Source organism: Hemiscyllium ocellatum, chromosome 39 (assembly GCF_020745735.1).
Source record: "Hemiscyllium ocellatum isolate sHemOce1 chromosome 39, sHemOce1.pat.X.cur, whole genome shotgun sequence".
In the NCBI taxonomy this organism is placed as follows: Eukaryota; Metazoa; Chordata; class Chondrichthyes; order Orectolobiformes; family Hemiscylliidae; genus Hemiscyllium; species Hemiscyllium ocellatum.
The window spans coordinates 10,162,278-10,187,598 of record NC_083439.1 but is presented as its reverse complement, the minus strand read 5'-3'; the positions used below and the strand labels follow the sequence as shown (position 1 = coordinate 10,187,598).

Below are 25,321 nucleotides of genomic sequence, written 5' to 3'. Positions count from 1 at the left end.
GTCAGAAAGCCAAATATGCGGCAAAATATGTTTTGTTTTCAAACTTTTCCAGAAATTTGTGTAGGTGTTTGATATTCCTATTTAATGCTATGTATGTCAACTAGTTATTGCATCCTATTGAGTAAGTTTTATTTTGATGATATAACTCTCATTGTGTTTATGAAGAAACTCAATTGTTGTTTAAAACCTGATATAATTCTGGTGTTTAATTGATCATCTTGAACACTGGAAAAGGTGTTTATATTTTATGCTGTAAGTGATGGAATAGTGGAATTAGAACAACAGTGTACTTGTCCAACCTCAGTGATTACAGCGTGTGCATTTATGTGTGTTTATGCATACACAGTTGACTGACAACAGTGTTTCCAAACCCAGTGTTTTAATAGCTTATCAATACATCAGGTTTGAATATGCCGTGGAGGTGTTAGTGTTACACTGGCGTGGACAAAGTCAGAAGTCACGTGACATCAGATTATAGTCAGGTGAAGTGACAAAGGAGCAGCACTCCAAAAGCTTATGATTTCAAATAAACCTGTTGGACTATAACCTGGTGTTGTGTGATTTCTGACTCAAGTTTATATATTATAACTGGTCTCTTGAGCACCCTATTGAAAGACAAAAATCTTTCAAACTTTGCTCATTCACAGCGGAATTAAGATATGAAATAAATAGCTCGAGGATGAATTTCTTTCAGAAAGTAAAGGTCTTAGGTTATTCTGCACAGATGAATGGAATATGAATTTTAAATGACAACTGCAGACTGCTAAAAATATTCCGATATTATTTAACAGATAGAAATGACTCAGAGCACCACTAATTTCCTATTCGGTAGTGCATTGGTGACAATGGTCTCTAAGCTTCCCATTTAGCTCCCCAGATAGAAATAAATCAACTGCATAATCACAGCTCCATCCAATACTGAGCCATCATTTTTGTCCATTACTAACACACAAAACATTACATTAAACTAAAAGCTCACTTAAGTTCAGATGGTAAAAAGGAAGCAAAAAATGATAGCAGGCAATCTGAATAAAAATAGTAGAGTATTATTGAAATGTAAAATGAGCTTTTCGCCATCTCACTATCTCTGAGTGTGGCCAGATAAAGAAAATTCCAGCAACAAAAACAGAAATTGCTAGAGAAACTCAGCAGATCTGGCAGCAGAGAGAGAAACAGAGTCAATTGTTTGAGGCCATTGACCCTTCATTGGAATTAGACTCAAAATATTAACTCTGCTTTCTTCATGTGGACAGCACAGTGGCTCAGTGGTTAGCAATGCTGCATCACAGTATCAGGGACCCAGGTTTGATTCCACCCTCAGGCAGCTGTCTGTGTGGACTTTGCACATTTTCCCCATGTCTGCATGAGTTTTCCTTCCACAGTCCAAAGATGCGCAGGTTAGGTGGATTGGCCATAGTGCCCAGGAATGTGCAGGCTTGGTGGATTAGCCAGTGTAAATGTGGGATGATGGGATGCAGTGGGGAGGATGGATCTGGGTAGGCTGCTCTTCAGAAGGTTGGTGCTGACCCAATGGACCAAATGGCCTCCTTCCATACTATGGAGATTCCATGGATGATGTCAGTCCTGCTGATTTTCTCCAGCAGTTTCTGTTTTGTTTCAGAATTCCAATATCCACAATTCTTAGTTTTATTTTTAAAAAATTCCAGGATTGATCTGTGGTTTATGCTGAGCTTGAAAATGACGGGGCAGCAACTGAGATCTGATAATGAACAAATCACCCCACAAATAATCAACAGAGAAAGCAGACTCTGGCTTCAATCCTATTGACTGTCCAGTGACTCACTGCTGGGAACAGTTTGGGGAAAGATTCAAACTCTGCTATGAATCCAAATTGCTTTCTTTATTATCACAAATAGTCAAGGCCAAGTCACAAAGGAAGAATTACAATTTGAATGATTGTCAGTCCCTCTGCAACTGCAGCCCACAACATTCAGCATTGTCAGGAAATAAGGACCAAGCAATAAAATGAAATTCCCCACTCACGGGCAGAAAATTTCAGATCCCCGCTGGTTATTAGTTATGATGAAAATTCTCAATCTGTTGAATAAAAGATATACTTTAAAACAGCCTATCACATCTGTCGAATGTTTCGACAAAGTCTTACCTACAACATTCCAGAAAGACATTAACGTGCATTGACTGTTACTTGACAGACAGAACCCAGTCGCCATTTTGTATTAAGCCATCTCCTACAAGCAGCAATGAATTGAAGAGCTCATTAATCTGATTTCAAAGGCTTTCGTTGCAGGCGGGATAATGACCCAGACATGAGACAGTGTAATGTTTACCTGAGCCAGCTAACATTGCCTTGATTTAGTATCTCCATCAAATAGTCTTCAAAATAACAAATATCCCAAGTACTTAGTTTGTGCCAATGGACCCCTGATAGCATACCTCTGTGTCAGATAATACACTGTCCATAAGCACAGATACATTGCACCATGTAATACTTTTGTCAACCTCCATTGATATATTTACTTTAACAACCCACATCCATCTCCAGCCTTAGCCCGAAAGGCAGCAGCAAAAACTTGCATTAGTCGAGTTTTTAAATGTAGTAAAATATTGCAAGACGTTTTATGAGTGTTATCTGTTCGTACCAAATAATTATTACCTGCAAGGGTTAACAGACATCATGAGATAAGCTCCACCTAACAAAATTTGAAGGACTATTTCTAGGAGGAGTTAATCAGTGTTCAGGTTGCTCAACTGTCTCTTAGGGGTATACCAGAGTGTTTCAGTCATGGTAATGTGGACTTACTCTTAAGAATAGCTTGAGATCTTACAATGGACTCTCATGTAGTTCAGATATGATGTAACTAGCTAGTAAGAATGATGCAGTAAACATATTCTGCTTGTCAAGACTGAGTCCATCCTTCTCCACTTGGTGTCAGTAACTTTGACAAATACCAAGATGGTCTACCTAAGGCAACTCAAATGGTTCTGGTGGACAAAACTATATATTATCAAACACATTTGACACTGGGAGATAGCAGGAGAAAGTGAGGACTGCAGATGCTGGAGATGAAAGTCAAAACATGTGGTGCTGGAAAAGCACAGCATCCGAAAAGCAGAAGATACAATGTTTCAAGCATCATTCCTGATGAAGAGCTTATGCTCAAAACATTGACTCTCCTGCTCCTCGGAAGTTGCCTGATGGCTGTGTTTTTCCAGCACCACACATTTTGATTCGGGGAGATATTAGGACAGGAGACCAAAAGCTGAGACCAAGCATAAGGTTTTAAGGAGCATTTTGAATGATGGAAAGAATTGTGTTACATCTCACAGTTAGTATATCATTCTAAAAGAAGAGACAAAGCATATCATCTAGCTTTAGAAGACGTGCTCTTCTGACATCACTGTACTGAAGCATATAAGCTCAAATTCCATCCAGACTATGCCCACATGGTGCATGAGATGCTGTTGGAAGCATCTTGCCCTTTGTTATTGAAAAGCCCTGACACAAAAATATGTGTGAATGTAACATTTGTATTTATCAGTGAGTTGTAACAAACATCTATTGGATCTTTCATTGCCACAATAGTCATGTCTGTGATACAGGAGAAAACACTAGCGCTGCACATCAATTAAAGGTAGCCTGCTGGAGGGAACACACACATTAGGAACTAATTTATTTGTTCTTTTCTGACATGTGGGCGTCACTGGCAAAGTTAGTATTTATTGCTCATCCCTAATTGCCCTTGAACTGTGATTTTGTGATGAAATAGCAGGCATGTTGAACTACTAAGATCGTGATTAGCAAATAGCTATTCAAAGGTTATGGGTTTGAATCCCACCAGAGTACAGTTCAGGGGCAGCATGGTGGGTCAGTAGTTAGCCCTGCTGCCTCACAGTGCCAGGGACCCAGGTTCAAATCAACACTTTGGCAACTATCTGTGTGGAGCTTGCACATTCTCCCCGTGTCTATGTGGGCTTCCTCCCACAGTCCGAGTATCAGCAGGTTAGGGTGGATTGGCCATGCTAAATTTCCCATAGTGTCCAAGGATGCGTGGGCTAGATGGATTAGCCATGGGAAATACAGTATTACAGGGACAGGTGGGGGTGTGGATCTGTGGGATGCTGTTCAGAAGGACATGATGGGCCACATGGCTTGCTTCTGCACTGCAGGGATTCTATGAGTGACTTGACAGACCATTTCCCTATGGGGTTTGAGAAGATTCATAGCTCAGGTTGAGGTGAAAGGTTCATTTCCAGACATTTCATCACCCTACTAGGTAACGTCTTCAGTGGGCCTCTGGGCAAAGCATTGTTGATAATTTCTGCTTTCTATCGAGATGTTTGGGAATGAGAACGCTATCAACAAACACATCGAGTTAGACCCTATATACCACCCCCTGAGAAAAAGAATGGGAAATGATGTTACCATAGGAAATGACATCACCAACCCAAAGAAGCCCAAACATATAAATAGAAAGTAGGACTTATCAACAGTGCTTCAGCCAGAGGCCCATTGAAGGTGTTACCTAGGAGGGTGACAAAATGTCTGGAAATTAACCTTTCAGTTCAGCAAGCAAACCTACATGCATTTCATTATGGGTTTGAATCCCACCACAAAAGAGAATGAAATTTACATTCAGCAGAAAAGAATAAGTGAAAGTGATTCTAAGTGTAAATATGGTCAGGGTTCACCCAAATACCTGCCTGACCCAGAGGCATGCCTGAGCAGGCTGATTTAAAAATAAACTTAGGGGAGGCTTGTGGTGCAGTGGTAATGTCCATAACTTTGGACCAGAAGGTTCCAATCCCACTTTCATGGAGGTGTGTCCTAACCTGTCCAAACACATGCTGATTAAGAATATGGTGCCAACTACATTTCTCTACAGTTAAGGATTGTCTTCTGAGATGGTGGTCATGCCCCTACCTCTGGGTCAGAAGTCCAGGTTGAAGACTCACCCACCTTGGATCTGTGTCATTATCCATTAGAACAGGTTGATTTAAAATAAATTAAGTTCTTCACTATGTAATGAGACACAATCTGGGCAGGAAGGTGCATGCATGTGTTTCATACAAGTGATTCATTTTATTTTGAAGGAATACAACTTTGAACAAACCTCCCGGGTTAAACAAAAATACATGCAGCTCATGTCTAGACTAGTCAAAGAAGGAGTGAAGTAACAAAACAGATGAAAGTGAATCAATTTTTTTTATTTGTTCGTGTTTGTAGGACATAGATGTCGTTGGCTAGGCCAGAATTTTATTGCCCAATCCCTAGTTGCCCTTGCAAAGGTGGTGGTGAACTGCCTTCTTGAACCACTCAGATTGAAATAAGCAACTGTAACAAACTTAAGGGAATATAGCTAATCAGTGAAGTTGGACAACCTACACCCATAACATTTTACACAGATGAATTAATAATAAATAATAAAATAAGTTACTCTTTAGGGCTAAGAATGAGCATAATAGCTTTACAGAGATAGCAGAGGGCAAGGATGGACAGACCACAACCTTCACAGTTTGGTGATGTCTGATTTCCATCTGGGAGAGAGGGAGACTGAGATTGGAGGCTTTGACAGGTAATGCTGCCAATTATCAAAGCACCTAGCTCCCCTATGCTGCAGCCAGGGCGTTGGAGCAGACAGTGTCTGTGTCCTTTGAGCCAAGGACATTATATAGGCCAATGCTGGCCCATTGCACACTCCTCATGCATGTCACACAAACACAACAGCATTAACTTTCACCATGGGGAATGCAAGGCTAGAGCTATACGGCTGAGGGAAATAAAACTGGAAAGCTGATGATAACAGGCAGCAGTAGGGATCTGGAGGGAAGAATGTGTCTAAATATGCTTGCATGGTTTCAAAATAAAAAGAAATTCAAGCAAATAAATCATCTCATTGTTGGAAAATTGCAAGTAACAGCCCACAGCAACAAGCCTGGTGACAGCAGTGTGTGGGAACAGGGTGGAATAACGTTGACCGGAAATGTACAGAACTGTTAACATTTCAGCTGCCGACTTCATAAAATGTGATCAGATTAAGTAAGGTTTCTCCAGACTCAAAATGGTCTGGTAGCCACGACGCTTAAAAATAACAAGAAAGATGATTTTACGTTGACAGGAGCAAGCATCCTCCACAATATAATTTTCTTGCTCTCTGGCCCCCTTTTACCCTTCCAGCTTCTGTGTCCCTTGTTTTGCTGAAACACACACTCGTTTAGGAAAAATAATAACAGGGAGAGTGTGTGGAGCAAAGGGTTCACTATACTGATACACTGACATTACTGACTGAGCATGTGTGTAACGAGCTATGTCTTCATGATGTCACTGTAAATGGGATTGAGATCTGATAGGAGATGGTTCCTGCGAACGTCTGCTCTATCGTGTTTATGGATGTAGTTAATGGGCAATAAAGATTAAAGTTTTGTGTCTGGCCTTTGTATCTTGAGCTCCAAACAATGTTTTTGCAGGGCAAATAGCTTCATTTGTAACCTGTATTGCTCTGATGTAATGCAATCTGATTATGTGTTTGGGATTAGGAGTATGATTTTTATTTGGTCCACTTCTCAGTGTAACTATTTAACATCAGACTTTGACATTTAAGGGCTGCACGCTGAAACTTACAGCTCTTGAAAACAAAGAATGATGTTTCTGCCATTAATATTTCACAACAGTGTTTTTTTTAGTTGGACATCTTAACTATATCTGAGATTGGCTGGGGGCAAATGTACCAGGTAATCTAATGATTCCTCACATCTCCATCTATGAGATACCACAATTAGTTCCATGGTATTTGTATGTGATGTTTACTGTAATGTAGACTTGTCCGGTGGATTTTGGGCATTCACCATCCATTTTAAAATCTGAATCTAGGTTACATTGCCATGGGGAAGTAAAAAAAAATAGATGCCAGGAACTTTTTAAAGTGCACAGAAGATACCATAAAGAAAGAGTCCTGTAAAGTGGACCAAAGAAAAGAGACTTTTTGTGACTGGATCTGAGGACAAGGGAAGATGAAGGTTTTCTTCCTGTTGTAGGAGAATGTCGAATTTGGGGTCTCTATTTAAAATAAGGAGTCATCTACTTAAGACAGAGATAAGGAGTAACGTATTGTGAATCTTTGGAACTCTCTTCCTCAAAGTGGAGCCTTTGATTATTTTTAAGGTAGAATTAAATATATTCTGCAAAGTGGTCACCCAGTTTGCAAATCATTTCTCCAATGTAAAAGAGACCTCTTCCCCCACCCACAGACCCCTTTATCCACCTCCAACACGCTGCCTCCACCTGTACCCCACTCTCTGGGCTTTTACCTTCACCCAACCTGTCCATTGAGAACTGTCAATGTGACATCAGTCACCTCAATTTCTCTGCCTGCCTTACCCATTCCAACCTAACTCCCTCCAAATGTCTCTGACACTTCCCCTCCCTTCCTTAATGTCTCTGTTTCCATTTCTGGGGATAGGCTAGCCACCAATATCCAGTACAAACCCATGACTCCCACTGTTACCTTGACTATATGTTGTCACACCTTCCTTCCTGTAAAGACACTATTACATTTTCCCAGTTCCTCCATCACCATCGTATCTGTTCTGATGATGCCAACTTTGATAAGAGGGCCTCTGAAATGTCCACCTCCTTCCTCAACTGAGCAGTTCCCAGCACTACTGTAGACAGGATGCTCAGCCAGGTCTGAACCATCTCCTGCACTTTGGGCCTCAACCCCCTCTACTCTCCCACAACAGCGATAGGGTCCCCCTTGTCCTCACCTACCCTCCCACATCCAGAGGATCATTAGATGACATTTCCACCACCTCTAGCAGGATGCCATCACCAGACACATATTCCCCTCCCCTCTCTGGTCAGCCTTCCACAAGGACAGTTCTCTCTTGGCATACCCTGATCCACTCCTTCATTTCAACACTTCCCCCAATAGCCATACAGCACCTTTCCCTGCAACCACAGAAAGTGTAATACCTGTCCATTTATTTCCACCTTCCCCAGTATGCAAGGGCCCAACCACACCTTCCAGGTGAAGCAGCACTTTATCTGCACTCCACACGATCTAGTTTATTGTATTCGCTGCTCACAATGTGGTCTGTTCTGCACTGGGGAAATTAACTGCAGACTGGGTGACTGCTTCGCAGACCACCTACGTACTGTCTGCACAAAAGACACTGAGCTTCCAGTTGCTTGCCATTATAACACACCATTCTGTTCAGTGTCCAACGTCTCTGTCTCAGGCTTGCTGCAGTGCTCCAGTGCAGCTCAGCGCAAGTTCATTTTCCACTTGGAAAGCCTGGTGCCTTCATGACTCAATATCGAGTTCAACAATTTTCAGGCCTAATTACCTTTCCCCATGTTTTTCTCCACCCCCACATACCAGGCCTTGTCATCAAATGGGCTACAACCACACACTACCCATTGTCAGCCTCAGAATGACCTTTAATCACTCCTTTGTCTGTCTAACTGTTTTTCTCTCTCTTTGGGCTCTACTTCCACCTATTGTTTACTCTCTCCCACCCCAGTTCTGCATAAAACCCATCCATTTCCTCACCACCATCAGTTCTGAAGAATAGCCCCTGGACTTGAAACATTGTGGGCAGCACAGTGGCACAGTGGTTAGCACTGCTGCCTCACAGCACCAGAGACCGGGGTTCAATTCCTGCCCCAGGCGACTCCCTGTGTGGAGTTTGCACATTCTCCCTGCGTCTGCGTGGGTTTCCTCCCACAATCCAAAAATGTGAAGGTTAGGTGAATTGGCCATGCTAAATTGCCCGTAGTGTTAGGTGAAGGGGTAAATGCAGGAGAATGGGTCTGGGTGGGTTACGTTTCGGTGGGTCGGTGTGGACTTCTTGGGCTGAAGGGCCTGTTTCCACACTGTAAGTAATCTAAAAATTAACTCTGATTTCTCTCCACAGATGCTGCCATATGTGCTGAAATTTTCCAGCAATTTCTGCTTTTGTTTATTTAGCCTAGGGTTCTGGATTACAGGTCCAGTGGCATTATCACACCATCGTCAAATTTATTGAATGGCAGAACAGGCTTGAGGGGCTCTTCCTACCTTGTATTTTCGTGTGGCAGGCAGCATCATCTGGATGTTTATTTCTAAGACATCAGCTTGGCCATGTATAAGAGCCTAGTGCAGAACACCCTTGGTTAATGTGCAACCTAGCTTCAGAACACCATTTTTCCTTACCTCCATAAGATCCTACATTTACTGTCATAATCACTCTAACTGGTTGCCTTTCCCTTCTGAACCTAGAAACCAATCACATTTATCCCACTGCTACACTGGATGAGATATACAAATTGCAAGCAGTGACCATTTCTTTTTTCTTTTATAATGAACAAAAACAGAATTATCAGAATTGTTTCTCAACCTTAGAGCTCATAAGACCACTCCAATGGAATTAAACTAACAGGGCCTTTTGAAATGCCATCAATGCTGTATACTATCATACAAAAGATGAACTAAGGCAGTGACCTGTACTTGAACTGGAGAAACCTTGATTGAGATGTGCTAGAGGTTTGACAAATAATCAAATACACAAGAAGACTGATTGTTAGCTATATATCTAACCATTACTTTGTCCTACACAGCAAAGTCAACAATTAACTATGGTTGCCCTGGGTGTTGTAATTTAAGAGTAAGTGAAAGGGTTAACAAGGGCAGGGGATACTCTCAATACTAACTCAGGGGGAGTACAAGATACTAACTGGTCATGTTTGATATTGAAACACACATTGGGAAGTGCAAGTGGAGGGGTCAAATCTCCCCTGTATTTCAGAACAGATAAAAAAAATATAGAGTTTATGATTTATTCATCCCTTTCATGTAAATCTAAACATTAGTCATTTCAGATTGGACGAAACTGGGAGGAAAATAATAGATGCTATTTTAATAGAGTTCAATAGTTTTGCAAAGTAGTTAACATAGCTGAAAATGTGTTGCTGGTTAAAGCACAGCAGGTCAGGCAGCATCCAAGGAACAGGAAAGTAGTTAACATACCCCAGAAGGAAAGGTATGTATCATTTTCACTGCAACAACATCAATGTGAAATTGCATTTCAATGTGAATTTTGCCACTTGCTTTGAAATGTGATTGTATTCGTTGGGGTATTTACCATGCGTATGTTGGTGTGTCAAAACCTGTACTGATGTTTCTCTCAAGTCCTCAATAGCAAAATGATTTGGAGTTCAGTTCTCTTTTTAGGACAGCTTTTCTTCCTGTGGACACCTCCTTGGTGCCATCTTTCAACCTCTCCAGAGTGGAATGATGAGAGGCAAAACTCCATGACTAGAGCCAGGGCAAAATTGATATGTGTGCCCATGAGCTATATTGAAAATTCACTGCACTGTCACACTTAGTTCAGGAAATATATTGACATTAACCCCATCACAGGGCTGCTAGGATCTGATGTGGACCAAACTGAACACAGAAATATTTATGTCACTGATGGAGATCATTTGGCCCATAAAGTCCATTTGAGCCAACAAGAGTTACATAGCCTAACTTCACCTTCAGCTCTCAGTCTAGAGCCTTGTAGCTAATAGGTTCATGAAACAAGAGTTTTTTTTAATGCAGTGAGGGTTTCTGCCTTTGCCAGCCTTTCAGGCATTCAATTCCAAACTCCCCAACACCTTCTAAGTCCAGTGTAGGGCGGCATGGTGGCTCAGTAGTTAGCACTGCTGCCTCACAGCACCAGGGTCCCAGGTTTGATTCCAGACTTGGGTGACTGTCTGTGTGGAGTTTGCACACTCTCCCCGTGTCTGCGTGGGTTTTCTCCGGTTTCCTCCCACAGTCACAAAGGTGTGAATTGACCATGCTAAATTGCGCATAGTGTTGGGTGTTTTAGTCAGAGGGAATGGATCTGGGTGGGTTACTCTTCGGAGGGTCAGTATGGATTTTGTTGGGCCAAAGGGCCTGTTTCCACACTGTAGGGAATCTAATCTAATCAGTTCCAAGTTTTCACCGAACCAAGACATAAGACTGTCATCAATCTGAAATCTCACTTAGGTAGGCCACAAATAGGTTAGGTGCCAATTAGAAGGCATCACTTTGGTAGAGTAAGTGGCACTGTGCTCAAGGTCAGGTTGGTCCTTTGATTGTTCAAACGAACAAGAAAGGGAAGGCTTTGCAGTTAAACAAGCAAAGCCTGATCTTGGAATGCTTGAGCCTGACACTGGTCATTCAAAATTTAGTGTGTCCCCTAACTGTACCATCCTTCCCATTGATCAGCATATGAAAGAAGCAAATGCATTAAATATTTGGCTGGAGCTGGTCAAATGAAATAACCATATCAATGTAAACATGCATCAGGGAAATCTGATTGCGGCTTCAGTTCAGTGCATTACTGTGCTGAAATCATTGTCTAAGTGATCACAAAACACGCTTGAATTAAATAGATTGTATAATAGCTCACTAGATCATATCCAGTTCCATTTCATTACTTTGATTTCTTTTTGTTTAATCATTCACTAGCTGACCGCAGCATTCTTTGTGGTAGGCAGACACAATCAGGTTGGAAATGGTGCAGCCATAAAGAGGGCTCTCAGCTATTTAATGTACACGAGATGGAGCATCAAATTAAGCATCTTTCTCCGTTCACCAAAGTGTTTGACAGCACAGAACCAAAGGCAGTTATCCCAGCTTCATTATGGCCCTTTAAAATGACTGAGAAAACTAGGTGAAGTGTCAAAAGCCAGGGTACAAGAGACCTCCTTTTTCCTGCTTTTGTTTTTAATTGAGGTAAGCTAAGTTGCTGTGACTCTAAGGTGACAACTTGAATTTCGTTAGCCACTTGTAGTTCTTCTCCCCTCACTTGAAGGGTGCCCCAATGGCTAGCACAGCTGCCTCATAATGTCAGGGTCCCAGTTTAATTCCACGCTCAGGTGATCATCTGTGTGGAGTTTGTACATTCTCTCCATCTCTGGGTGCTTTGGTTTCCTCCCACAGTCCAAAGATGTGCAGGCGAAGTGGATTAGCCATGTGAAATGCAGGGTTATAAGATGTGGGGGGGCATATGGGTGGGATGCTCTTTGGAGGGTCAGTGTGGACTGAATGGGCTAAATGGCTACACTGTAGGGATTCAGTAATTATTTAAGTCACCAATTCCTCACTGGAAAATTTTGGATAGTAAGCAGTTCCCTCTAGTTTTTCACCTATCGTTCATGTGAGAATTAGTAGGCTCTTTAATCATAAGGGATTTCACATTCAAAACTCATTCCTATTTATTTTGATGTTCACACTCCCTGCATTCGTTGCCCGATAGCTGGGGTACAGGTGGATTTCCCTTCTCTCTGAGCAGGAATGCTGAGGTAGGTCCTCGAGCAATGTCACCATCAAACTGGCTGGGAGTATCCATCCGATCACAGATGGCAACTGAACTTTTAACCTTCCCATTTGGAGAAGTATACATTTGGGCACCAGTGGAGCGAAAGGAACCTCTCACAAACGTATTCAGTGCAACATGTTCGAAGTTGCGGTACGTTTCATAAAAGCATCTTGGAACATAAATGTCACTAAAGGTTGGCATCAATAAAATTGCTGTTCAGAATCTGAAACTGCAATGACATTTACTCGGAGAGATTTAACATTCCACTGAAGAAAAGTAGAAATGTGTAAAGGTGGAAGTTGGAATGGATAAAGATTAGAATCAAAAATCTATTTGGATTAAGTTCTATTTTTAAAGTAGAAATAGAACTCTGCAAATGCTTAATCATACAGTTTCAGTATAGGTGTCCTGAACAGCTTGTATCTTGGATGGGTTATGCAGTGCTTACATTTAAAGCTCCATTTATTTATTGCTAACCGTAACAATATATTTTAAACCTTACTACATTGAACCTCTCTCTGCTGTTTAATCTTCTAGCTTCCACTGTACATAACATTGAACTGATCTAAAACTCTGTTGCCTGTATTCTAATACGTACCCAGTCCCATATCAGCCACAATTCATTGCTCAGTGATCTACAATAGCTCCTGCCCTACCAGTTCCTTAATTTTAAAATCGTCATAAGACAGAGGAAAAATAGACCGTTCAGCCCATCAAGTCAACTCTGCCATTCAGTGAGATCAAGGCTGATCTGATAACTTCATTTTCCTGGGAGACAGTGAAGACTGCAGATGTTGGAGATCAAAGTCAAGAGTGCGGTGCTGGAAAAGCACAGCCAGTCAGGAAGCATCCGAGAAGCAGGAAAATCAACGTTTCATTTTCAAATCTGGCTGTTTCACCCTTGAATATCCTTAATTACTGAGTCTCAACAGCCTTCAACATAAAGAATTCCAGATTCACTAGCCTCAGGGAGTCAAAATTCCTCCTCATTCCCAGACATGTTTTCAAGTACCTTTCTAGAATTGCCCCACTCTGTTTATGAGGCCAACTCCAGCTCTTTAGGGGTTTGGGTTCCTCTTCTTGAATGTTCCTCAATTTGAATCAAGGTGGCTGTGTCTTCACATGTGATGTGATAATGCTCCTGGGAAGTGCCTTGGGCCTGCTTTACTATGTTAAAGATGCTATACAAATGCAAAATTGTGTTCTTGTCACTGCCATCCCAGAATTATGGATGTTAGAGTAGAGAGATAAAGATTTTCCTACCCTGGAAAATAGGCCCTGTTCCAAAACTAGGATTACATATGACATTGAATGCAGACGGTTATGGGTCAGTGCTGTTATAAATTGGGTGAGATCCAAGTGATAAGGAGTGGTCCCTTGCCCAAATTCCTGATTCCATTGTCCTGGCAAACAAGCACTCCACTCCAACCTCAACTTTCAAGATCACTGCCAGCGAGGCTGGTCACACAGATTTCCTTTCCTCATTCATAAGTGAAAGCAGTTCTTCTTCATGATGTACATAGCTCACAAACCAACTCTTGGTCCTCTTAGTCTGGGCCTAGACCACAATCTACTACATCATGTTGTGTTATTTGACCAGATGTGGAAGTATTGTGCTTTGTGCACTTCAGAAGAGAATGCGAAAACACTCAAAATTATTGTTTACAATAAGTATGGAAGAGAATGCTGCAGTTGACAGAAAAATAATTAATCAGGACCTGATCAGGTGTACCCGAGAACTCTGTGGGAAGCTAGAGAAGTGATTGCTGGGCCTCTTGCTGAGATATTTGTATCATCGATAGTCACAGGTGAGGTGCCGGAAGACTGGAGGTTGGCAAACATGGTGCCACTGTTTAAGAAGGGTGGTAAAGACAAGCTAGGGAACTATAGACCGGTGAGCCTGACCTTGGTGGTGGGTAAGTTGTTGGAGGGAATCCTGAGGGACAGGATGTACATGTATTTGGAAAGGCAAGGACTGATTCAGGATAGTCAACATGGCTTCGTGAATGGGAAATCATGTCTCACTAACTTGATTGAGTTTTTTGAAGAGGTAACAAAGAAGATTGATGAGGGCAGAGCAGTAGATGTGATCTATATGGATTTCAGTAAGGCGTTCGATAAGGTTCCCCATGGGAGACTGATTAGCAAGGTTAGATCTCATGGAATACTAGCCATTTGGATACAGAACTGGCTCAAAGGTAGAAGACAGAGGGTGGTCGTGGAGGGTTGTTTTTCAGACTGGAGGCTTGTGACCAGTGGAGTGCCACAAGGATCGGTGCTGGGTCCTCTACTTTTTGTCATTTACATGAATGATTTGGATGCGAGCAAGAGACACAGTTAGTAAGTTTGCAGATGACACCAAAATTGGAGGTGTAGTGGACAGCGGAGAGGGTTACCTCAGATTACAACAGGATCTGGACCAGATGGGCCAATGGGCAGAGAAGGAGTTTAATTCAGATAAATGTGAGGTGCTGCATTTTGGGAAAGTAAATCTTAGCAGGACTTGTACACTTAATGGTAAGATCCTAGGGAGGGTTGCTGAACAAAGAGACCTTGGAGTGCAGGTTTTAGCTCCTTGAAAGTGGAGTCGCAGTTGGATAGGATAGTGAAGAAGGCATTTGGTATGCTTTCCTTTATTGGTCAGAGTATTGAGTACAAGAGTTGGGAGGTCATGTTGCGGCTGTACAGGACATTGGTTAGGCCACTGTTGAAATATTGCGTGCAATACTGGTCTCCTTCCAGTCCGAAAGATGTTGTGAAACTTGAAAGGGTTCAGAAAAGATTTACAAGGATGTTGCCAGGGTTGGAGGATCTGAGCCACAGTGAGAGGCTAAACAGGCTGGGGCTGTTTTCCCTGGAGCGTCGGAGGCTGAGGGGTGACCTTATGAGGGGTATGGATAGGATAAATAGACAAAGTATTTTCCCTGGGGTCGGGAAGTCCAGAACTAGAGGGCATAGGTTGAGGGTGAGAGAGGAAAGATATAAAAGAGACCTAAGGGGCAACTTTTTTACACAGAGGGTGGTACGTGTATGGAATGAGCTGCGAGAGGATGTGGTGGAGGCTGGTACAATTGCAACATTTAAGAGGCATTTGGATGGGTGTATGAATAGGAAGGGTTTGGAGGGATATGGGCCGTGCGCTGGTAGGTGGGACTAGATTAGGTTGGGATATCTGGTTGGCATGGACGGGTTGGACCGAAGGGTCTCTATCCATGCTGTACATCTCAATGACTCTATAAGTTTGTTGCTGTCCAGTGCATAACTGCAGGTGTGCAAAGATGCAAGTTGTAGATCCTAAGAATTTTAAGATCCAGGGAAAGTCCATTTGGCCACACAGCGCAGTGGAGGCCTGGACGTTAAATGTCTTCAAGCAGAGATTGATAAATTCTTGATCTCGCAAGGAATTAAGGGCTGGGAAAAGTGCAGGTAAGTGGCGTTGAAATGCCCATCAGCCATGATTGAATGGCGAAGTGGATTCGATGGGCTGAATGGCCTTACTTCCACTCCTATGTGTTATGGTCTTATGGCCCAGTAAGCAATTTTTGTTTTATTGATTTCAACCACCACCTTCTCTCAACTGCACGGATATTGTGTATGAGAAATACGAGGTGCTGAGAGAGCCAGAAAGCTGCTTAATCGTGATTATGTTAAAATCAATATTGATTGTGACTTCAGCTGAAATCTTATTCCTTTTCCAATTGGTACCTATGGTAACTTCGATTGATCTGATCCATCTGAAAGGTCAGGTAGGAGGTTAACCTCTCTCCCATTGAATGACCTGACCAGGAACAAAGATTAATGAGAAATTGTCAGGGAAAAAAAATCAAAGAAAGATGAAAGGGAGAGGGGTGAAGTAGGGGTGGTGGAAAGAAAGGGAAATCATACAAAATGGAAAGCACACTCCCAGCAGCTCAGTCAGATTGTCCAGTGTGTAATTTAATCCTGCAGACATTTCTTGAAATGCAATCTTGGTTCCTCAATGATACGAGTGAATTTTCACAAGGGTCTCCCACTGATCTAACTTAGTCTCAACCAAAGAGATGGGACACCCATTTAATTTGCAATAATGCACCGGTTTAAACATGGCCCTTTAAACAGTAATCCACAATGGCAGCAGTCCACAACACACACAAGATGCACTGCAGCCACTTGTCAAGCCTTGTTCACCTGGTCCCTGCAAACCGCCGATCTCTCTTTCCAAGAAGAACAGGCACAGCAGATGCATCACCTGAAAGGTCCCCTCCAAGCTAGTCACCATTCTAACTTGGAAATATATCGCTGTTCCCTCACTGTTGCGAGGTCAAAATCCTGAACTCCATCCCTAACAGCAATGTGTCAAAACCCCAACTGCAGTGATTCAAGAAGGCAGCTCTCCACCACCCTCCCAAAGGCAATTAGGGATGGATAATAAATGTTAGGTTTGCCCTTATACCCCAAACATGCATCTCACTGGTGCAATGCCCTTCAAATGGCCTTAAAAATGATGGGAAAGGGATTCCTGGTGGTCCATTTTGATTGCAATAGTGCCACACATCATCAATTTTATGAGGTTCTTTTGTGTAATGCTGTCACTCAAGCTTGTCCCTAAGTTCTCAACAGATTGCTTGTTAATATTTCCCATTCTGTTACAAAAAATAGAAATTTCTGGAAAAGCTCAGCAGGTCTGGTGGCAGCATCTGTGAAGAGAAACCAGAGTAATGATTCAGGTCTGATGACCCTTCCTCAGAACGGACTTCCTGTTAACTCATTTACCATTGTAAGCAATACCCTCCCATACAAAGAAATACCTTTACAAATTCACTTTTTCTATTGAGGATAAACTCACTGATCCTGTACCCTTAGAGGGGAACCTACCTCAAAGGGAATTGGACAATTGGGCCTCCCATGATGTTGTCCTGTCAGTAATGTTAATTCTAATTGAGTGCAGATTCTCCGTGGGGTCATGGATCCTATATTACCAGCTAGTCTAAGTTTATGAAGTATTTGCCAGGGTGACAGATATACTTTGATCCTGCCTCAGAACTCAAACCAAATTTGGAATCCTCCGGTGACATAATCTACCTCGTCCATTATTCCTTTCACAGCATCTGTGAAATTTCCTTTCTGGAAAATGGAAGTAAATCCCAACTGTATTAAATATCTTAGAAAAGAGAAGATTGGGTTGAGGTTAGGGGTGGGGGAGCGGATGTGTAATCTGATGGAGTTGTCAACATTTATCAGAGATTTCAATGGGTACAAAAGAGAAAATGTTTCCACTTGTGGGAAAATCCAAAACTGGGGTCGGAAACAAACGAGAATCATCAATAAATCCAACATTTAGAAATTTTGAACTGTTTACTATGAAAAGTTGTGACAGATGTTACAGATCATTTTAAGGAAAGGTGGATGAACACATGAAGGAGAAAGGAACAGAAAGTCATGCCAATAAAGTTCGAGAGTGGGAACATCCTTGTGGAAAGAATAAACACTCCCACTAGAGCCGTCTGTTTCTGGGCTGTAAATTCTACATAATTTAAATTTAATATGCCAATGGAAAAGGCTATGATTATTCAAATGATTTTAAAGTAAAATGGTCTAAAGGTATGTTTAATCTCTTACAGGCTCCAACTTACTGGCTAAAAGAGGATGTGAATGTTTTGTAATGTCAACCAACTCCTATTTCAGTCAAGAAACCTGGCTTCATTTCTCAGTTAGGAGGCTCAAACATCTCATGATCAAAATGAGAGATGGCAACTTTTACTGATCATTGGCCTCATAATTATTGCACCAGACAAGTATAACATGGTTAGAGCATCATCAAATTGAATACCTTAGTATATCTTACCAATATACAGGGAGGAATCCTTCCTTTGGACATGATCATCTATGTAAGACACGCCAAGAGGTTGGACTGGTGTAGCACCAATACCTAATAGGACTTGGGCTCCAATTAGTAGGAGGTACATCATGTTGGTAGAAGTCCTGTTCCTGCAGATTATCTTGGCCTCCTGTTCTTGGCTGCTTGCTGATACATTTGCAACACACAGGTCTCGGCCTTCTAGTCCCCAGGGAATCTCCCCAGATTCATACTTGTATTGGTGAGTTAGGAACTCCGGCAGGGCGGATAGCAAAGCCCCCAGGGCCATTACGATGCCCCCACATCCTATCAGGCGTGGCCTGTGCCCTCTTGCCCCAAAGTAGCTCACAAATAATATCAGGGCTAAATTTCCAATCTCAAAGCTGCTGGCAATAACACCAACGTCAGCGCTCTGTAAGTTAAATCTCCTCTCCAGAGTGGTGAGCACGCTAACCTGCATAAAGAAAGAAGTTCCAGAGTTACATGGAATTGATCATTCAACAGCAAGGCATTAATCAGTCATCATACAATCAGGAAAACTTTACATGGCAGGCTAGGCCAGAATCAAAATGAAGCAACCTCCAGCATTCCAAATTACCCTCTGTGGAACTCCATGCAACAATGGTGTATGGGATTAAGAGCGCAAAACAATATTTTTTTGACTGTCTTCTTCCCTGCCAAAGCCCCCTGTAAAAGAACTTGTCATACTTCCACACTATGCAGTGCCAAACTGGCACCCTTACCTCCCCTGGCAATGGGGATCAGTTAGCTCAGTTGGCTGGGCAGCTGGTTTGTGATAGAATGATGCCAACATTGTGGGTTCAATTCCCACATGCACTGAGATTAACCATAACAGTCCCACTTTCTCAGCCTCACCCCACGTCTCAGACCCTCAGGATAAATCCCCGTGAGTCATCTCTTTCCAATGAGAGAGCAGCCCTTATCTTTAACATTACCCTTTGAATGTGATGTTGGGAATTAAAAAAAAGAGAGATTGGTTACTGAATTTTAGCCATTGTGCTTTGGAATTGAGCCTAGACTAGGATGGAAGCCTATTAGTAGCTGGCTGTGGTTTCTAGTGAAAGATGACTGATATTCCATTGCTGGGCAAATTGAGACTTGCATTGGCGGACGTGCAATCATTCAGAGAGGCAACTGATGCTTTGTCTACTTGTTCCCGCAGTAGGGCGTTAAAAGATTCCATGGCACTACCTGAAGAACAGAAGTGAGTTTTCCCTGAGTCTGGACTAATACTTATCCCTTAGTGATCCATTCCGATTTGCATTCAAGAATCAGAACATGTAATCAATTTGAGGCAGAATTTTCACCTAGAGGGTGGTGGGTATTTGGAACTCACTGCCTAAAGGAATGGTAGAGATGGGAATCCTCACAAACTATTTAGATGAGCACTTGAAATGCCGTAACATACAAGGAAACGGGCTAAGTGCTGGAAAATGGGATTAGAATAAATAAGTTCTTGATGCCAGGCTTGGACACAATGGACTGAAAAGTTTCTTCCCATGCTGTGAAAAATCTACAACTCTGTAACAGTAGTAGCAATGCTGCATACAGTCACTCCTTGATTGTAAAGTATGTCCTTCTATGTTAGTTTGCCATAGAGTGGAACAGTAAAACTGTAGCCTAATCATTGCACACTTTTCACTTTCATTTACAGAGATACACTTACAAACAGTGTACCTCTAAATCCAAACACCACAACTTCATCTGCTCTTGTAGATAGCAGCAGAAGTGAATCTCCAGGAAATAGTCGCTACTTGATTTTATAAAACATTCATTCACAGGATATGGGCATCACTGGCCTGGCTGACATTTATTGCCCATCCCCAAGTGATCTGCAAAAAATGCTGGTGAGCAGCCTTCTTGAGCGATATAATCCTTGGGTCATAGGGACACTCATAGTGTTGTTAGAAAGAGGATTAAAATTAAGTACTCAATTAATATACAACAGACATGTTGGGATGCCCAGCGGTTGTGCCAGGTGGTATAGAAATACAAATCTTTTGTTCTCTTGGGGCATGACTAATGACCCTGCACACTGCGCATGCCCTAATGTTAACGCCATGGTTCACCCATATTCAAGTTTGATGTAAAAAGTCATTATGAACACTTCAGTTTATGCCAAAAAAAAACAGAGTTTTTTTTAAAGAGTAAAATCTTCTTTAGATTACTTCCTGTTACTACTTGATTTGTAAACAACAGTCTCTCTTCCAAAGGAAAAAAATGGTAAACAGGGCAGCAACTTATGCAATTTAAAATTTGCAACTATGTCACCTCTGTGAATAATTGTTTGGTAGTAACCTTTCTCAATCTGCATCAAGTCAAGATGGACAGATTAGTGGAAATCCAAATAAAGATTTTGCCAAATTTGTTTTCAGGAAGCTGTAGGGTGGTCTCAGGACACCTCACCTTTTAGTTTTCTATTTAACTGGGTCAGTAAAGCACAAATAACAATCTTTTGGAACACAGACAGGGATGTGTTCAGATGCTCAGTGCTAAAGTCTCATCCTGTGAAATTGTATACCTGATGTGTGTTGCCAGCTGTGACAATGCCTCATTTAGACTCATACTGATGACTTCCTGTCCATTCATATTAATTGTAGTGAACCAACTCCTAAGGCTCTAGTTGTGCAAGCTCTGGAGAATACACACATACAGATTTGAATTTAGTCAACACTGGTTATCTGCTGCTGTTAGCTTGTGAGCTATCTATGGAGTTTAATCCTAAATTAATCTTGCCAATCTATATCAATCTCAAACACATCTTAACTGCAAATTAAATCAGCAAACAACGAACATAGGATTACTGTAATAGAATAAACTGTCTTTGCAACCTGTGCTATTTGTTTTATCAATAATCTCCAACTACTATTTACACACTCATTAAGGGATACCTTTTTAGGTTTTCACATAATCACATTTATTCCCAATGAAGTAAAAGAAAATATAGATCAGGGATGGGCATGTTGACATTCCTCTATAGGCAACATTAACTCCAGTGTCAAAATCAAAAGCAGATGCTGGAAATTAGAAACAACAGAAATTGCTGGAAAAGCTCAACACATCTGGCAGCATCTGTGGAGAGAAACCAGAGTTGACTTTTCAGGTCCAGTGTCCCTTTCTTAGAACTTCAGTCTTTAGATTTAAGTGTTGCTAACTATCACTCTAAGCTCTTTTATCTGACTCCTTTGGTAACGGGTGAGAAATAGTTAATTCAGTCAACAGCTTGTAGGGCCGTAAAGGGAGACTGGTCATGCAAATGCAAATATATTCCAAATTGGTTGAAAAATGACAGTCTGCAGATTCCAAACGTTAGCATTATTCACCCCTAGTCATAAACCAGGTGGTACAATCCTGACAGATCCTTGATGAGATTTTACAGTGAAGTGGGTTCAAGGCTCATTTGATGGACTTTAACAAATATCCTTGATATTTCACTGGACTTCAGTCTCAAGGGTGTAATTAAAGACAATAAGCTGGATGGAGTACTAGCTGTACCAAAGCTATTGACAGAGCAAATGTAGCAACTGGTAAAGGGTAAGGTGGGACTCATGCGTCACAAAAAGTGATTAATACCTTGAATAGTCTCCAAGTGAGGATGAAGGAAAACATTGTGCAAACAACTTTTATTAAAATCCTCGGTCTTACAATTGATCATAATTTCAACCGGACTAGTTACGTAAATTCTGTGATGACATCAGTAGACCAGAACCTAGGAATTCTGTTGCAAGTAACTCACCTTCTATCAGGAGTGTGACAGCATAGTCTTCACTTGCCTGCATGAATGCAGTTCATTATCACTTAACTTACTCAACACCATCCAGGACAAAGCAGTCTGCTGGACTGGGACCCCACTCACAAACTTCTGACTCACTTCATTCACCACTGATATACAATGACAGCCGTATGTACCATCTACAAGATGCAGCAACTCACCAAGGCTCCTTAGACAGCACCTTCCAAATGCAAGATCTCTACTACTTATAAGAAGGGCAACATATGCGTGGGAACACCACCATCTGCAAGTTCCTCTCTAAGCCATACACCATCCACTCTTTGAAATCTATCACCATTCCTTGACTGTCATTGCCTACCGAACAACACTGTGGGACAACTAACACCTCTAGAACTGTAGAGGTTCAAAAATACAACTCGCTACCACTTTCACCAAGGCAATTAAGGTTTCAATGTCACCAATGCCCACATCCCATGAAAGAAGAAAACTCTGAGTAACTATCAGTGATTGAGAGTATGGGGATATTGTGGAGTTGGTGAGGCGAGGGTACTCCTGCTGCCACTGGTTTTCTTAGTACAATGATGCAGATGGGCCAAATGGCCTCCCTCATCTGTGCTTCTGATTGTAATGAACACTATTTTCCTCAAGAGGGAAGATTCACAAAGTTAAAGCTTTATAGTCTGTGAGAAAAAGTTGACATGGATCTGGAGGATGTTTGGAAGAGTGAGGAACATCACTGATATATTTAAAAGGATATATGTCACTGATGAAGTAACTTCTCAGCACAACTTCAAGAAAAACAAGAATAAATTTTGAACTGGGGAAAGACAAACAGTGTTTCAATTTTTTTATGCTGGTACTTTCTTCTGATCTGGAAAACCCAGCTCAGAAGCATGGCAAAAACAGACTTGACAGTATCTTTAAAAAGGGAAATTGATATACATTTGAAATGGACAAATTTGCACAGCCTAGGTAAATAATTTGTAATATGAAGTAAATGGATAGTTTTTGTCAAAGATCCAATTCAATTTGTCACAGATCTTATTCTGTGCTGCAGGTTCAATGGTATTAAGTGAAAAACCTTCTTTATTCAAAGGTTGATAAATATTTGAAATGATTTACCAGATTAAGTAGTGAATTGGGAAATCCATGAATGCCCAATATAAAGCAGCATGCTGGGGTGGTGAGTAGCAAAACAAGAATGATGCATTTCATTGGCTGAATCACTTTTTTCCCATCTTTTACAATTTAATACAATCCTTTAATGATGACTGTCATCATTCAAAGATCGAACAGCTGAATGTACCAGCTACTCCAGTAGGACAGGCTGACATCATAAGCAACGCTAAAAGCCAGAAATAAACTTTACCCAGCATGAATGCACCAACACACAGCAACGGTAACTTAAAATGCAAGTTCTGTCTTTCTTAAAAGAATGCTCAAGCAAATTTGTAGGCAGCCAGTGGTTTACTGATTTCCCAGCATTATCACCCACTCCCATTTGGAACATCAAAAAGAAAGCTTTTATCCCTGTAACTGGGATCTTGCTTCTGATGTCCAACCCCACAAGCTTTATGAAGAATATTATGCAGAAGTGAGATGAAAAGGAACTAAGCACTTTGCCTCTAAATGCCTCATCAATTGAAAGGGCAAGGGCAGCAGCAGTACCAATTCTGTACTTAGCTGCTCACCAGCAGGAACAGCATAAGAGATCTGTGTGCTGTCATTCATGGATTACGGAAATGTACCTAAAACAATACTACATTTCTTACTGTGACCTCACAAATCAATCCGATTACAGCAGTAAGCATTCATGACTATAAATGGAGGAAATTTGCCACTAATTGTCTAAGTACCATGGTAGAATGTAGAATTGCCTTTCACTGACAAGAATTTGGAATCAATGAATGAAATTGGTTTTAAACTATCTGTAAATTAAACATAATTTTTAAAAATAACTCAAATAGCACAAGAAACTGCTTTTCCGTCACCATAAGCTGTGTGAATTCTGTCGTAAAGAACTACATAGAATTCACAGCACAATGTCAGGCTCCTCAGTCCAACTGTTCCATACGAGCAGTGATGCTCCATTCAACTCTGCTCCCAACCTATACAATCCCTCTAACTCCCTTCCTTATCTTTGCTTTTCCCTTGTATTTATGAAGCTTCCTCTGAAATGCATTTATGTTTCTCAGCTCAGCACTTCCATGTTCTATATCCTTATCACTCTTGAGTTAAAGAAGTTTCTACGGAATTTGTAATTGGATTTAATAGTGACTTTCTTGCATTTATCATCCTTTATGTTTGACTGCATATAGTTAAAAATATCTTCTCTATACTGAAGCTATTGGGCTCCTTCAACATTTAAAGCCACCTATTAGGTCACCCCCTAAACCTTCTTTTTTTCTCAAGGTGATTGCATCATATGAAATAGGAACAGGAGTAGGCCATTCAGCCCATTAAGACTGCTTGCCATTCAATAAGATCATGATGATCCAATCAAGTCCTTAACTCCACCTTCCTGACCATCCTCCATAATCCTTGATCTCCTTATCGATCAAAAATGTGTCTAGCTCAGTCTTGAATATATTCAATAATGCAACCACCATTGATCCTTGGGATAGAGAACGTCAAGACCTAATAAGCTTCCGAGAGAGAAAGAAAATGTCTTCATCTCCATCAGAAATCGGAGGCTTTTTATTTTGAAACATAAACATATTTGATCCCAATTCTTTTCAGTCTTTTCTGATTGTCTTAAATTGAGGAATTTGTTTTGTTGACTCTTTTTGTATCTTCTCCAGTGCCTCTATATCCTTTCTGTAAGAAGACGACCAGAACTGTCTACTACTTATTATGGTAAAAATAAACAGTCCTTTCCTGGAATTATTAATGAGCATCTCCCCATTCTCACCTTCCTCTTCTCCCTTCAGTACAAACTTATCTCAAGTTAAGGCTACGGGGGCAAAAACTATTGAGTTCATTTAAGAAGCAGTTGAATGATGTGATTGAGAGGGTACTGTCTAAGTGGTTAAACTGGGTCAGCTAAATAGTCTTCCTTATCATATCCACCTCTTACTTTATATTGGGGCACAGGTTATTGAACAAGAGTTAATATAGTGTGATCCTTCATCATTTTTGCTGTTCACAAAATGTGAACAGACCTGCTGTGCATTTCAACTGAAATTCGTGGCAATCTTGGGTTTTAATTCTCCACTTCAACTTGTTGAAGATTGTGTATTGTTCTAATAATCACAATTACAGGGTTTATAGCAGCAATTTTTGATATCTAGCAGAGGTACTGTTTAGCAGCATGAAGTGTAATTAGATCAGCTGATTTCAGATTCTGAAATCTTAAATAGAACAGCAAGGCTGTAAGATTAGTTAACTGATCCCAGGCATGAGCTAATGGTCCAGCTTGG

The 25,321-nt window shown here is 41.3% G+C and overlaps 1 protein-coding gene across 1 annotated transcript in view; it reads right to left on the bottom strand.

The window, feature by feature from the left end:
* slco3a1a (solute carrier organic anion transporter family member 3A1a) overlaps nt 1-25,321 on the bottom strand; it is a 181,485-nt gene that overhangs the window by 147,317 nt on the left and 8,847 nt on the right. Inside the window, exon 2 of the mRNA XM_060853068.1 lies at nt 18,137-18,602. Coding sequence (XP_060709051.1) covers nt 18,137-18,602 — 466 coding nt within the window. The remainder of the gene's footprint in view (nt 1-18,136; nt 18,603-25,321) is intronic.